Source organism: Chiloscyllium plagiosum, unplaced genomic scaffold, assembly GCF_037043375.1.
Source record: "Chiloscyllium plagiosum isolate Xiang-an unplaced genomic scaffold, Cpla_swu_hap1 HiC_scaffold_4, whole genome shotgun sequence".
NCBI classification, from domain to species: domain Eukaryota; kingdom Metazoa; phylum Chordata; class Chondrichthyes; order Orectolobiformes; family Hemiscylliidae; genus Chiloscyllium; species Chiloscyllium plagiosum.
In genome coordinates, this window is record NW_028270142.1 from 79585886 (window position 1) to 79599350 (window position 13465).

Here is a 13465-nt window from a genome sequence, read left to right on the forward strand (position 1 = left end):
TTTATAAAGTGCTGCTCATCTTTCTGTGAACTTCCATCTATTCATCAACCACTGTTTTACACTCAGCCATTTGAAATATTATGTTGCATACTCACTCTTACCAAATGCACTCCACCTATCAGATAAAAGCATACATCTCTTCTTTGCACCCAAAGCAAGAGAGTAAAAAGATAAAACTGAAGGCCATGTATCTAAGTATACTAAGTGTGTGAAATAAAATGAATGAACTGAATACGCAAAATAAGAGAAGTAAGTATAATCTGGAAATGATTACAGAGACATTGCTGCGGGATGTCATAGATTAAAACCTGGATCTTGAAGTGTACATGACATTTAGGAATGACCAAATCTGAAAGTTTGAAGGGATGGCGCTGTTTGCTAATGATGTTATTAGCACAGTACAGAGGGAGGACTTAAGCTCAGAGAAACCAAGATGTGAAAATATTTAGGGAGAAATGAGTTTGCCACACAGTCACAGTGTATTGTGTGCCATTTTAAATTCGACATGCTCAAACAAGCAGTTTGAGGAACTCTGTCCTAGGAAGGGGTAGAGTTCTGGATTGGGTGGGGGAGATTGGAACCCAGGAAGGTGGGGGGGTGGTGAATGGTAATTTGGGGTTTGGCTTCTAGGCCCCCTCAGTTCTCATTCCCAAGGATGACCATCGCTGGAGCCTATTTCAGAATCTCCTGCGCTTTCCTGCACATGCGCACTGTTGCATTTGTGAACATGTTATACATACAATATGCCATCACACAGAATTTATTTGGCCTTTTGTGTACAGATCATACCTGGGTGATTTTCCACATTGCCATGTTGGAGCTGTAGCTCTAGTTCTTCAGTTTTAGTGATGGAATATTTTCTTACCACATGCACGAATAAGTGCACATGCATAGTTGCCAGCAGTTGTACTTGCTGCCTGCTGCTAAATCCAGTCATGTGATTAAAGTTGCTATCTTTTTTAGACTGTTTAGTATTTGGAATGTATGTATTGGCTTTTATTCCATGTGTGGCAATAATTATGCAGAATTGGTTAAAGATGGTATTGTAAAAGATCCTTTAGATATGAGTGATAGAATTTCACATTTAGTTTGACGATGACAAACTTGGATCTTAATGTATTGTCTGAAACTAAAGCATTACTAGGGTATGAAGACATAAGGCAAAAAGTGGGTTTGGTAAGGCGGTTAAAAGGTGGAGACAGTAGAGGTACAGTGGCTGACACTTTGAAGCTGCATTTCATTGAGAAAGTAAAGCATGACTGGAAGGATGCATTATCCCAGGCTAACTAAGGACGTTGAGGATACTATCAAATAGAAAAAAGTGCAGTGTACCATACTGTAAAAATTAGTGGTTGCCCCAGAAAATCAGAAAAATTTGAGAATAATGAAGAAGAAATTTGTGTATGGGAGAACTAGCAACAAATATAAACAGATGTAAAATCTTCTATAAATTATATGTAATATAACCGAGTAACTAACGTGATTACTAGCCCTTAAAGGGTGCACTTGGGAATTAATGGGAAGTAGCAGAGACTTTGAATGAGTATTTTATATTTCACTAATCTGACACAAAGATACATCCCAAGTATGTAGGAAAATCAAGACAAAAGGGAGGAGAGAATTTAAACTATCACTGGAGAAAACCTATTGGGGAAAACCAATGAAACTTGAAGCTGACAGGCTCCAGGGACTTGATAGCCTGCATACTTGATCTTTAAGGAAGCGGGTGCAGAAACAGTGAATACATTTTCCTTGTTTGTTCAAATAATATCTTGATGTTGGCAGCGTCCTCTTTATTGCCCATGCCTGATTGCCCCTGAGAAAATGGTGGTGACCTATCTTCTTGAATCACTGTGCTTTTTTGGTGCAGATACACACACCCACAGTGACATTAAAAAGGAAGTTCAGAGTTTTGATTCCATGATGGTAAAGAAGGACAGTATGTTTCCATGTCAGTCTGGTGAGTGGCTTGGGAGAGTAACTTACAGTTGGTGTTGCCATCCCTTGTCCTTCAGAAGTTGTAGATTTGGAAGGTGCTGTCATAGGAGCCTTTGTTGCTGCAGTGTATCGTGTTGATGATGCATACTGCTACCACTGTCCATTGGTAGTGAAGGGGTGCGTGTTAAAAGCGATGCATGGACAATCAAAAGGAATGTTGATGGAACTGCATCCAGTCAGGCAAGTGGAGAGAGTATTCCATCACATTCCTTACTTGTCACTTGCAAATGTTGACAAGTACTGAAGAGACAGGAGGTGGGTTATTGCCAAAGAATTTCTAATCTGTGACCTATTTTTGTAGCCACGGTATTTATATGGCTGGTCTCATTCAGTTTCTGGTCCGTGATGAGCAGGATATGGTTGTGAAGTCATTGGCTGGCACTTATATGGCACGAATGTCTTATTAGCCCAAGTCTGGATGTTGTCCAAGTGCAGGTGGATATGAACTGCTTCAATTTCTAAGGAGTTATTAATGGTGCTGAACATCAATCATCAGCAAACGTCCCCACTTGGAAGTTATGTTGGAGGGATGGTTATGATATATCAGTCGAAGATAGGTGGGTGAGGACAGTACCTTGAGAAGTTCGTAGTGATGACCTGGGACTGAGATGGTTGATTTTTAACAACCACAACCCATCTTCCTTTTATACTATGTCTGACTAGGTAACCATTGGAGAGCTTTGTCCCCAGTTCTAATACTGCCAGGGTTGCTTAATGCTATACTTTGACAAAAAGGCAACATTTAACAATCAGCCTTGCTTCACCTGTAGATTTATTCTCTTTTATCTGTACTATGACTTAGTCTGTAATGAGGTCAGAGGCTGAGTGCCTCTGTAGAAACCTAAATTGAGTGTCTGAGCAGGTTATTGTCCTTTTTTATCACTTTTATTGAGAATAGATTGTTGGAGTAATAAATGGCTAGGTTGGATTCTCCTGCCATTTGTGTACAGATCATACCTGGGAGATTTTCCATGTTGGAGTTGTAGCTAATGACATGTCTAGTTCTGGATCACATCTTCAGTATTAGTGGTGGAATATTTTCAGGTCTCTGTGCTTTTGCAGTATCCAGCACCTTCAGCAGTTTTTCAATATCAATTCGAGTGAATTGGAATTAGCTGAAGACCAGGCATATAGGAACTGCAGATGGTGGAATCCGTACTGAAAGCAACAAATGTTGGAGATCACAGCGGGACAGGGAGCATCCAGAGAGCGAGAGAGAGTCTAGATGACTCTTCAGAGCTGAAGACTAGCTATTGTGATGCTGGGAACCTCTACCAGAGGCCAAGTTACATCACCACTTGGCATTTCTGGCTGAAAATAGTTGCACGTGCTTTAGTCTTCCTGGTCAGGTTGCTGCTGTCATTGCCATTGCGAACATTCATGGAATCTTTTCCTTTGGTTGTTCAATTGTCCATCATTCAGAATTAAATGTAGCAGAAATGTAGGGACTTGATTTTGATTTGATGTGTTTTTGTGGGATTGCTTAGCTCTCTTTGGCATATTATTTCTAATGTTTAGTACACGTAATTTTGAGTTGAAGCTTCACTTGGGAATGACTGGTACTGCCCTGGCATATTTCTGTACATTTTATTTTGAATAATTTTTAATTGGAACCAGCAAATTTTCATGAATCTCCCCATTTCTACATATCTGTTTATAAGATTTTGATAGTTCTGTGGCATTTGTTGGTCACACTTTATTTAAATAATCAGTAAATGCATTTCTTAGTCTGGCATCAGCTCAAAGTAATTGAGATAGGGTTTTTAAAATAAAACCTCTGAAGAACTAAATGTCCTTTTAAATGCATATTTGGTTGTCTAGATTCCTTCTTCAAAGTGAGTTGCAATGTGATTTGATGCTGGAACCTTTTGATGTATTTCTATACTGCCTAAAAGTAATTTGTAAGTGTGAATTTTGTATCATAAATATTTTATTTTCTACTAACAGGGATTTTTAGCAAATCAGCAGAGGGCTGAAAACCTGAAAGACCCATCAGTTCTTCCTGATTTATGTCTGAGTCATGCAAATCAGTTAATGATTATGTTAACAAACCACAAGAAACTGCTGGATATTAAACAGAAATGTACCACTGCTAAGCAGGAACTTGCAAATAACTTACAAGTCAGATTGAAGTAAGTATGATTATGTTTGAGATTAAAAGTTTTATTAGAAACTTTGGAAACTAAGGAGAAATTACCAATTTCTCACTTCAAAAATTAGTTGCTGACTAGTGATTTTTCTAGTTTTGATTTCTGTTTATAAAATATCTTTGTTTATGGAGATAAGTTCACACTTGGAGCTCCATTTGAAAATTGAATTCCATGTTAATATGTTAAATATACAATGGATGTATACTTTCCCTGTGGCACAGATATCAATAACTGATGCTCCAGTTTTTGAATTGTGTAAAGATACTTAAAAGCTGTTTCGAAATTGTTCCTCAGTCCTTAAATTGCACTGTTATCATTATTTTTGAACCTGTTCTTCAATTTTGACAACATGGCACAGGGAATATTCAATCTTCAATTATTTGTTTTGAAATTTGCCTGCTTTTCCAGTACCAGTTTGTGGTACAGGTGCACAATCCTTTATCCAAAACTCTTAGGACCCGCTGGCTTTCGGAATTTGGAATTTTTCAGACTTTAGAATAAGTGACAGTTTAACGGTGAAATTAAAACAATCTTACCGAGCAGCAACCCTTAGGCAGAATTGACATCTTCCAGTGCTGGGCCACGCCCCCACCTCACATCTGAGTCACGTGGTTCGCTTGGGTATGGAGTTGGGTTAACTGTTTGCACACCAAACAACCTTATTACGGAGAAAAAAATTCACAAAGAAAGTTCGGATTTTGGAGCTTTTTGGATTTCAGGATTTTGGATAAAGGATTGAGTACTTGTACTATTGCTATCTGATTGTTGTGCACGACAGCTCAAATGTAAGAACAGAATATTAACTTAAATGTTGAGATGAATATTACTAATTTTGCTTTCTGAAACAATTGCTCATTTAATATTTTTAAATTAAACATACTGTTTTTAAAAGAGACATTAATTCCTGCTTAGTTTGACTTCTAACATGCCTAGAATACCCATTATAGTAATGTTCATAAAACATTGGCAGCCCCTCAAACGCTGCCACAACACTTTTCAAAATTCAATCATTGGGGTGATAATTGGAGGAAAGTCACTCCAAAAGTAAAATTGACCGATTCTGAGGAGCTGCTCCCCAGTGGACTAACAAGTTAATTTGTGGTTTTATTTGAAATGCCTTCTGTCATCCTTTACTCCTTGCATGTGCAATGAGTTAGTTATCTACCATTGTTAAAGAGGTTATTTTGGCAGAAGTTTTCAGTAAATTTCACAGGGTAAAGTCTTTCCAGATCCTATGTTTCAAAGTCATTCAATTTAGCGCTTATTTTGTTTTTGATTTGTTTTTATTAGATGGTGCTGTTACGTGATGCTTCATGCAGATCAGAATGGTGAAAAACTCCAGGCTTTGCTAAGGCTTCTGACAGAACTGCAAGAGAGAATACGAATTGTTGAGGCACTTAGCAATGTTCCTCAAATGTACTGCCTTGCTGTAGTTGAGGTAGTAAGGCGGAAAGTGTTCACTAAACATTACAGAGAGGTGTGTCTAATCAATTCTGTTCTAAATCTTATAATATTACTATGGATATACAACATTTAAAACTAAACTAATTAACTTCCTTTTAATTTGAAAGTGGGCCAGTGCTCTTGTAAAAGAAGGAAAACAGTTCTACGAAGCTGAGCGAGTAAAAAGGGAATCCTTTGGGAAACTGTTTCGTAAGTAATTTTCTCCATTATTTAGATTAATTATCTGATTTCTAGGAATCTCTTGCATTGCTTGTCCTAATTTCTGCTGTATGGCAAGAATTCGATGTTTTAGAAAACAGAATTATACCTAAAGGGAGCTGACATCTGCTTCTCTATTGAATTTGTTGTGTGCCAAGCTGGAGGCTTGGGACTGTGATAATGTTGGGGGAAGGCACTGAGGAAGCTGTTGAAAGCCACATTTATCCCATGTGGTTGCAGGGTCCCAAGGCAAAATATGAGGCGTTCTTCCTCCAGCTGTCGGGTGGTAAAGGTTTGATGGTGGAGGAGGTCCAAGACTTGCATGTACTTGACGCAATGGGAGGGGCGGTTGAAGTTTTGAGCCACAGGGCAGTGAGGTTCCTGGGTGCAGGTATTCCAGAAATGGTCTCTGAAACGATCCGCAAGAAGACGTCCTGTCTCCCCAATGTAGAGGAGACCACACTGGGTGCAACAGATGCCATATATAACATTGGTGGAGGTACAAGTAAATTTCTATCCGAGAAGGCAGAAAGTATGCATTTTGATCTTCCTTGCGTAAGACATTGTTCTCAATCTACCTCATTGTAATACCTCACCTCACTGCCCACAAGTTCCCTGTTGGAGTGAAACTGATTTACATAATCTGCGGGAAATTATTCAACCTCTACTGCCTTCAAGCCAAAACCAAAGTCACCCTACCCAGTGTCTTTAAGCTGCAGTATACAGATAATGCTTGCATATGTGCAATCTAAGGATGTACTCCAGACCATCCTCTGCACCATTACAGAGGCATATGAAGCATGGATCTCATCCTGCACATCCGTAGGCGAAGGTCCTCCACCTACCTGACTTGGTGTTGTGGGGCGAACTCCTGATCATAGGGGTCCACGGGGAGATGTTGTAGAACATTGACCATTTCCACTAGAGTTATAGAGAAGTACAGCATGGAAACAGACCCTTCAGTGCAACTTGTCCCTGTTGACCAGATATCCTATATAAATCTAGTCCCATTTACCAGACTTGCGCCATTTCCCTCTAAACCCTTCCTATTCATATATCACATCCAGATGCTTTTTAAATGTTGTAATTAGAGTCATAGAGATGTACAGTATGGAAACAGACCCTTCGGTCCAACCTGTCCATGCCGACCAGATATCCCAACTCGATCTAGTCCCACCTGCCAGCACCCGGCTCATGTCCCTCCAAACCTTCCTATTCATATAATCATCCAAATGCCTCTTAAATATTGCAATTGTACCAGCCTCCACCACATCCTCTGGCAGCTCATTCCATACACGTACCACCCTCTGTGATAAAGTTGCCCCTTAGGTCTCTTTTATATCTTTCCCCTCTCACCCTAAACCTATGCCCTCTAGTTCTGGACTCCCTGACCCCAGGGAAAAGACTTTGTCTATTTATCCCAGTCTCTACCACTTTTCTCTGGCAGCTCAATCCATGCACACACCACCCTTTGTGTTTACCCTTAGGTCCCTTTTAAATCTATGTCCCCTAGTTCGACTTTGTCCGTTTACCCTATCCATGCCCCTTTGTTAAATCTCCTATAAGCTTCTGACGCTCCAGGGAAAACAGCTCCAGCCTATTCAGCCTCTCTCTATAGCTCAAACCCTCCAACCCTGGCAACAGCCTTGTAAATCTTTTCTGAATCCTTTCAAGTTTTGCCATATCCTCCCTGTAGGAGGGAGACCAGAATTCCACACAATATTCCAAAGGTAGATTAAAGTTTTAAATAGCTAGTCCAGTAGAGTTTCTGATCAATGCTAAATGATAATTCTCCATCCTTATTTCTTGAAACAGTGTTACTCTTCCATCTTCATCTAGCTTCCTATTCTTCTTGAATATCAATTAGAAATTATCCAAAAGCAGTTTTATGGGAACACTTGTGGTGCAGTAGTAATGTCCTTACCTTTGAATCACAGGGTCCAGGTTCAAGTCCAACTGGCTTTATAGGCATATAATGACCATCTCTGAACAGTTTGTTTAGAAAATATCAATACTCTAATTGATCCCAAGGTTTTTGCAAACAGTCGTATTGTCTCTGCCTCTGTGCCATCGTGCCCAGGTTTAAGTTCCACCTGACACTGTTATAAAATGTTCAAACAAGTTGATTAAAATTGAACTGGACTTGCCTGGTGTGGAATACTTATCATAGTCTCATCTAGCTGATCTGACAGAGGGTCACTTTGCTCATCTCTCTATTAATGTACTTGTACAAAAAGCCTTCATGTAAATTGTGAGGAGTTTGTGCATCAACTGTAAATTAACACTGAAGTTTCTCCTCCCACAGGAAGATCATTTCTTAGAAATCGCTTGTTTAAGGGGCTCGACTCTTGGCCACCATCATCCTTCTGTGTATGTATGCATAATTCTTGTCTGAAGAATCAGTGCATTAAATTTGCTAGAATGTTATAAATTGTTGAGCTTCTGCACCAAGATTTTTTGTGTATTTTTTTTGAAGAAAATGTTTGAATCATAGATCAGAAATTTCCCTGTGGACTTCAGAACTTCGTTCTCAGGCTAAAATGTGGGTCATTAACCCACAGTGTGGGGACCAGTCACTCAATGTGATCTTCTCCCGAGGTGTGAACTATTGATCAGCAGAAAGATTACCTGTTCTGTTAACCATAATGGATGAGCTCTTTGCCCAGTCATGAACATTCCTTATGTAGAGTCTAGAATTCAAACTTTTATTTTGGTAGTGATTGCAAAAGCTGCACTTAACCATATAATAAAGATCCCATGACAAATTTAACTGTTCACTTTTTTTTGTTGAACATAGTAGTTTAAATTCTCAGTGCTAGTACGCCTTGCAATGCTGACTGTCAGAACGTGACCTCAATCAATCCGTAATTCCTTCCTAAGCTATTGATATTAAAATATGTTTGAACAGCCCTAATTTGATATACTGTTGCTAATACTTGATTCTTAACAGGGTGATGGCATTTTAATTCCAGAAATATTTGAGAGATGTTGTGAATAAATGAGAGATGCACACTTCCTTTTCTACACTGTTCTCTAGCAAAGCAAAACTGAAAACTTCTGTATCTATATTAATGTAGACTGTGGTTATCAGATTCTCATTACCAGTAATACTGGTAATGCAGGATAGCTGATTATTTAGTGTAGGAAAATGTAAGGCACCATTGCAAAGATAAAATGTGAGACTGTTCACTCCTCACATTTACCATTTGTGCTACAATTAGTTTTCATTATCGTTTGCCACTAAAGTTGAAATTGCAGGGGGCATAACCACATTCTAAAATGTTATTTTCGAAGTGTTACTTAACACATGACTTGAATGAGATGGAGAATGCGTCTCATTACACCATCTTGAGAATTGCATAATTGAGAATAATTGATGTTCATTATTTATGAAATATATTTTGCAACAATATCATTGAATTGTTAACTTTTATTGTTATAGACACACAAGCCTCGAAAGTTTGACTTTGAGCTTCCTGATGTATCATTAACTGACTTACAATTTCTGCAGTCCTGCTGTCCTTCGGAAGTTCAGCCTTTTCTCAGGTAATTGTGTGTCATTGAGGCTTGTAGGTTATGCTTTTCCAAGGATATAAATTGACTTTATTAATATTTATTCCATCACTTGTGCAGACAGTTTAAAAAATACACTTTCTGGTTCTGGTTTAACTGTGATATTTCATCTGAGGATGGAAAGAAACAAAAAAAGTATTTGATCGATTGTGTCAGAAACTTAACACCTGTTTCTCAGAGCATTTGATCCCAGCTGATGTATTACTGGATAAATCAGATCGCAGGATGAAATATGGCTTAATAGATCCTATTTAGTCTTTGTTTTTATGAGGTAGTCTTTCACTGAAGCATAAACATATAATCCTATGATCTCGGTTTAACAATAAAATAGAACTTTATCATGCAAAAGAAGTTAAGATAAAATAGAATAAACTAAAATAGAATAAACATAACACAAGTTTAATAATTTCAAAACACACTGTAAAAGTGCAATCTCTCTCTTCTCCAAACTCTCATTTATAGTACTTGCACCAAACAAAGCTTGTTTCTCTTTCTCATTTATAGGGTGTAACTGTGGTTTCAATGCTATCTTCATACAACTGAGGTTGGACTTTCACAGCTTTAAATACCCAAACACTTCTGATCTGGAACTCTCAAACTAATCTCTTTGCACTGATTCTCATTTTCAACAGTTCAATTTTTAGTCCTTTTTTTCTTAAGCCACTATGTTACAGGTCAAGCTGCAGCTCTCTTCTGCAATCTGCCCAAACTGAAGCTTAAGACATTTATTTTTGCCAAGTTATAGGTGTTTCTTAATCAGAAAGAAAAATCAATCCCTGGCTTTCTATACTAAAAATTAAATGCATTACTGTTCACTGTATCCTCAAAAATCTCTCCATGTAAATAAAATTCTCGTTAGTTTCCAAATTATCTCTGACTGACTTTTTTAAAAAAAATCATTAAACCACTTCAGCCACGGAGAAAAACACACATGCCACATGGAAAAGATAAAAAAAAATCAAAGCAAATGATATTAAAATATATGTAAATATCATGCTTTATGTCACGCAGATAGATTCAGTGATATTTTTGTTCAGCTGAATTCCTAAGTCTTCCACTTGGAAACATGTTTGTGTGTTCAACCATTAAAACATGACTGGAGGTCGTTTTCATACTTGTTTCCAGTCAAGTACCAAGGAAGTAGTGCACTCTTGTTAGAAACATCGCACCTGGAACTAAAAAAGATTGATGAACCTTTGGAGCAATTTAAGTCTCAGATTACTTAGTAATCAGTTACCTGTATAAATTGACTCGTTAATGTGGAAAAGCTCACTGTACAATAATTTAATGTCCTTTTCAGACGACAATATTGAAACATTATTTAATAAAATTTAAGCACATTAAATATACTGACTTTAAGGAAAGATAGCTAAACTTGACTGGTGCTGTTATGCATAAGTATTTTGTTTTGACATGTTCGTTAGTCCAGATATTGTGCATAGGCATTCATGAATTTCCCTCAGAGACATAGCTGCTAGACTGGGTCTGGGGCATGTGAGGGAGCGAGCATCTATGATCTCAACCAGTCATTCTGACAGTTGTCTGCTTATGACACTGCTGAATAATCATTGGGCAGATGAAGTCCTCCTTGAGGATATCCTCCATTGTGTTGTGGCTCTATATTATTGTGCTAAATTGGGACAGACTTCAAACAGATCTACAAACTTTGAATGGCTGTCTGTGAGACGTTGTGGAATTTAGCGGAATCAGCACCCTCTTCAAAGCCTCCACATCCTTCCTGTAATGTGGCAACCAGAATTGAATGCAACACTTTGTGGCCTAACCAAAATCTTATAAAGCTGCAACATGACATCCTGACTCTTGTACTCAATTCCCTGATCGATTTAAAGGTAAGCACGCCATACGTCACCTTTATCACTCTATCTACTTTCTTGGCCACTTTACGGGAGTTGTGGACTTGAACCTCAAGATCCCTCTGTACATCAATGCTGTTCAGAATCCAGCTGTTAACTGTATACTTTTCCTTAGCATTTGACCTCCCAAAGTGCAGCACTCCTACTTAGATGAGTTAAACTCCATCTGCCATTTCTTCGCCCATATCTGCAACTGATCTTTATTCCGCTGTATCCTTTGACAACCTTTTTCACTATCCACAACTCCACCGATCTTCGCATCATCTGCAAACTTACATTTTCATCCCAGTCATTTATTGTATATCACAAACAGCAGAGGTTCTAGAATGAATCCCTGCAGAACACTGCTATTTACAGACATCCAACAAGGAAAAACTCCTTTGCAGAAGGACTGGAGTTAATCTGTGGTGTGGTTCTGTTCACTATTATAATTCATACTTTTCAGTATTTTACAGGTGAAGAAATAAGTTACATCCTATTGAAACATTAATCCTAAAATTGCCTCCGATTCATTCAGGCTTGTGTTGACAGCTATCTGAATTTTCCCGAGATGATTGGCTCATCAGCTCAAAACCCAGCGCTACATCTACCAGTTTTGTTTATGGGTTTAGTCTGTATCAGCAGTACTGTCTAAGATGTTTTCTGAGTGAAATCTTCACTACTTCTCTAGCTTAGGGATGATTTCAGATTGTTTCAAATTTGCATCCATTTTTACTAAACAGTTTCATTGTATTCCTTGTATTTGTAATCCATTAATTTAATGATCTACAATTAATTACTCTAGGACCAGTTTTACTCATATTGGTGCTGTGTAAACCCCACATGCAAAGTTTACCTCTAATTTCTGATCCATTACACTAGAACTGTAACTTAATGTTCAAATATGCAGAACTCATTTAGACATGCACCTAAATGTGGGAAGTACGTAAGAGTTTTAAGATTTAGGAAAGAAAACACCCAAGTTATCTTCCCAAAAACAGATTAAGAATTGATTTATTTTGTATAGAGGTAACATTATCAAAACTGAGGAAAATGTAAATAAAATGTGTTTTATATTGTTTTCCCTTCATGTGAGCTTACTCTGGTGCTTCAGTCACTGACAACACTGAATTTGTGCTGCATGAATTTGTGAACTAGTTTGAGTGCAATCATTTTAGGGAACTTGATGATTTGTACTCTACTGAAAGAGAAAAAAATCTATGTTCTGTGACTGATAATTTATATGTTAGTGAAATATATTTACAGAATAAAGGAAACGCTGCCAAAGGTAGGTAAACTAATATAAAAGAACTGCGGTTGCTGGAGATCTGAAACAAAAACAAATTGCTGGTGAAACTCTGCAAAACCGGCGGCCTCTGAGGTGAAAGCAGAGTTAGTATCCTGAATCAGCTGTTTCTCCTTCAGAACAGCAGTTCTGGTGAAGAGTCACCAACTTGAAATGTTAACTCTGCTTTCTCCTCTCAGATACTGCCAGATCTACTGCATTTCACCAGTGATTTGTTTTTGTTTGGAGGTAAACTATTACCTATGACATGAAATAGCATGGCTTGACCGTTCCAAATACAGTTTAGAAAGATACACAACTGTTTTTTAATCTAAATCTGGTTGTTTTCTTTCCCATATTATCCTCCACATACCATTGGTAAAATCAGCATTCTGGGGGTGTCAGTCCTTTTTTTTTAAAGACTTCTTTTCAGCCAGAACCATCTAACTATCCTTTTACATTCAAGAAATATTCTATGATCAATTTTAACTGTCTCTGTCAGTTTGTATAATGTTTAATCCTCATCATTGGGACTTTTTATCTTTTGTTTATTTTAGGAAGAAATTATCTTGCCTTGTTGTTTTAGTAAAATATGTTTTGTGTTACAATGATCATTTTAATATTATTCTATCAGACTGTGTATGCATCAACATTTATCTTTAATTGCAAGGTTGTTTTTGCAATCGGCTTGAATGTGTTGGTCCAGATGTTGCTGGACTTCCTTTCTGTTTATTATTCATGAGAGAATCTAGTGCACGTATCTTAGTAAATTGTATCCCTCTGATTTTTTTTTTGTTTTAGAAAAGCAATAAGGCTCATTTGGCCCCTCACTGTTTTGTGCCTTTCTAAAACTTATTGTCATTGATCATTTTCGTTTTCTGAGGGAAAAGCAATTTCTCATATGTTTTCTGCATGTTTAGTTGAAATCCTGAGGATATGCCATT

At 37.8% G+C, this 13465-nt stretch overlaps 1 protein-coding gene across 4 annotated transcripts in view; it reads left to right on the top strand.

Moving 5' to 3' along the window:
* rb1cc1 (RB1-inducible coiled-coil 1) overlaps positions 1-13465 on the top strand; it is a 311576-nt gene that overhangs the window by 60961 nt on the left and 237150 nt on the right. For all 4 annotated transcript variants that reach the window (XM_043688321.2, XM_043688325.2, XM_043688324.2 and 1 more), the window contains 5 exons: positions 3946-4130; positions 5439-5625; positions 5720-5801; positions 8116-8180; positions 9253-9356. In XM_043688321.2, coding sequence (XP_043544256.2) covers positions 3946-4130; positions 5439-5625; positions 5720-5801; positions 8116-8180; positions 9253-9356 — 623 coding nt within the window. The remainder of the gene's footprint in view (positions 1-3945; positions 4131-5438; positions 5626-5719; positions 5802-8115; positions 8181-9252; positions 9357-13465) is intronic.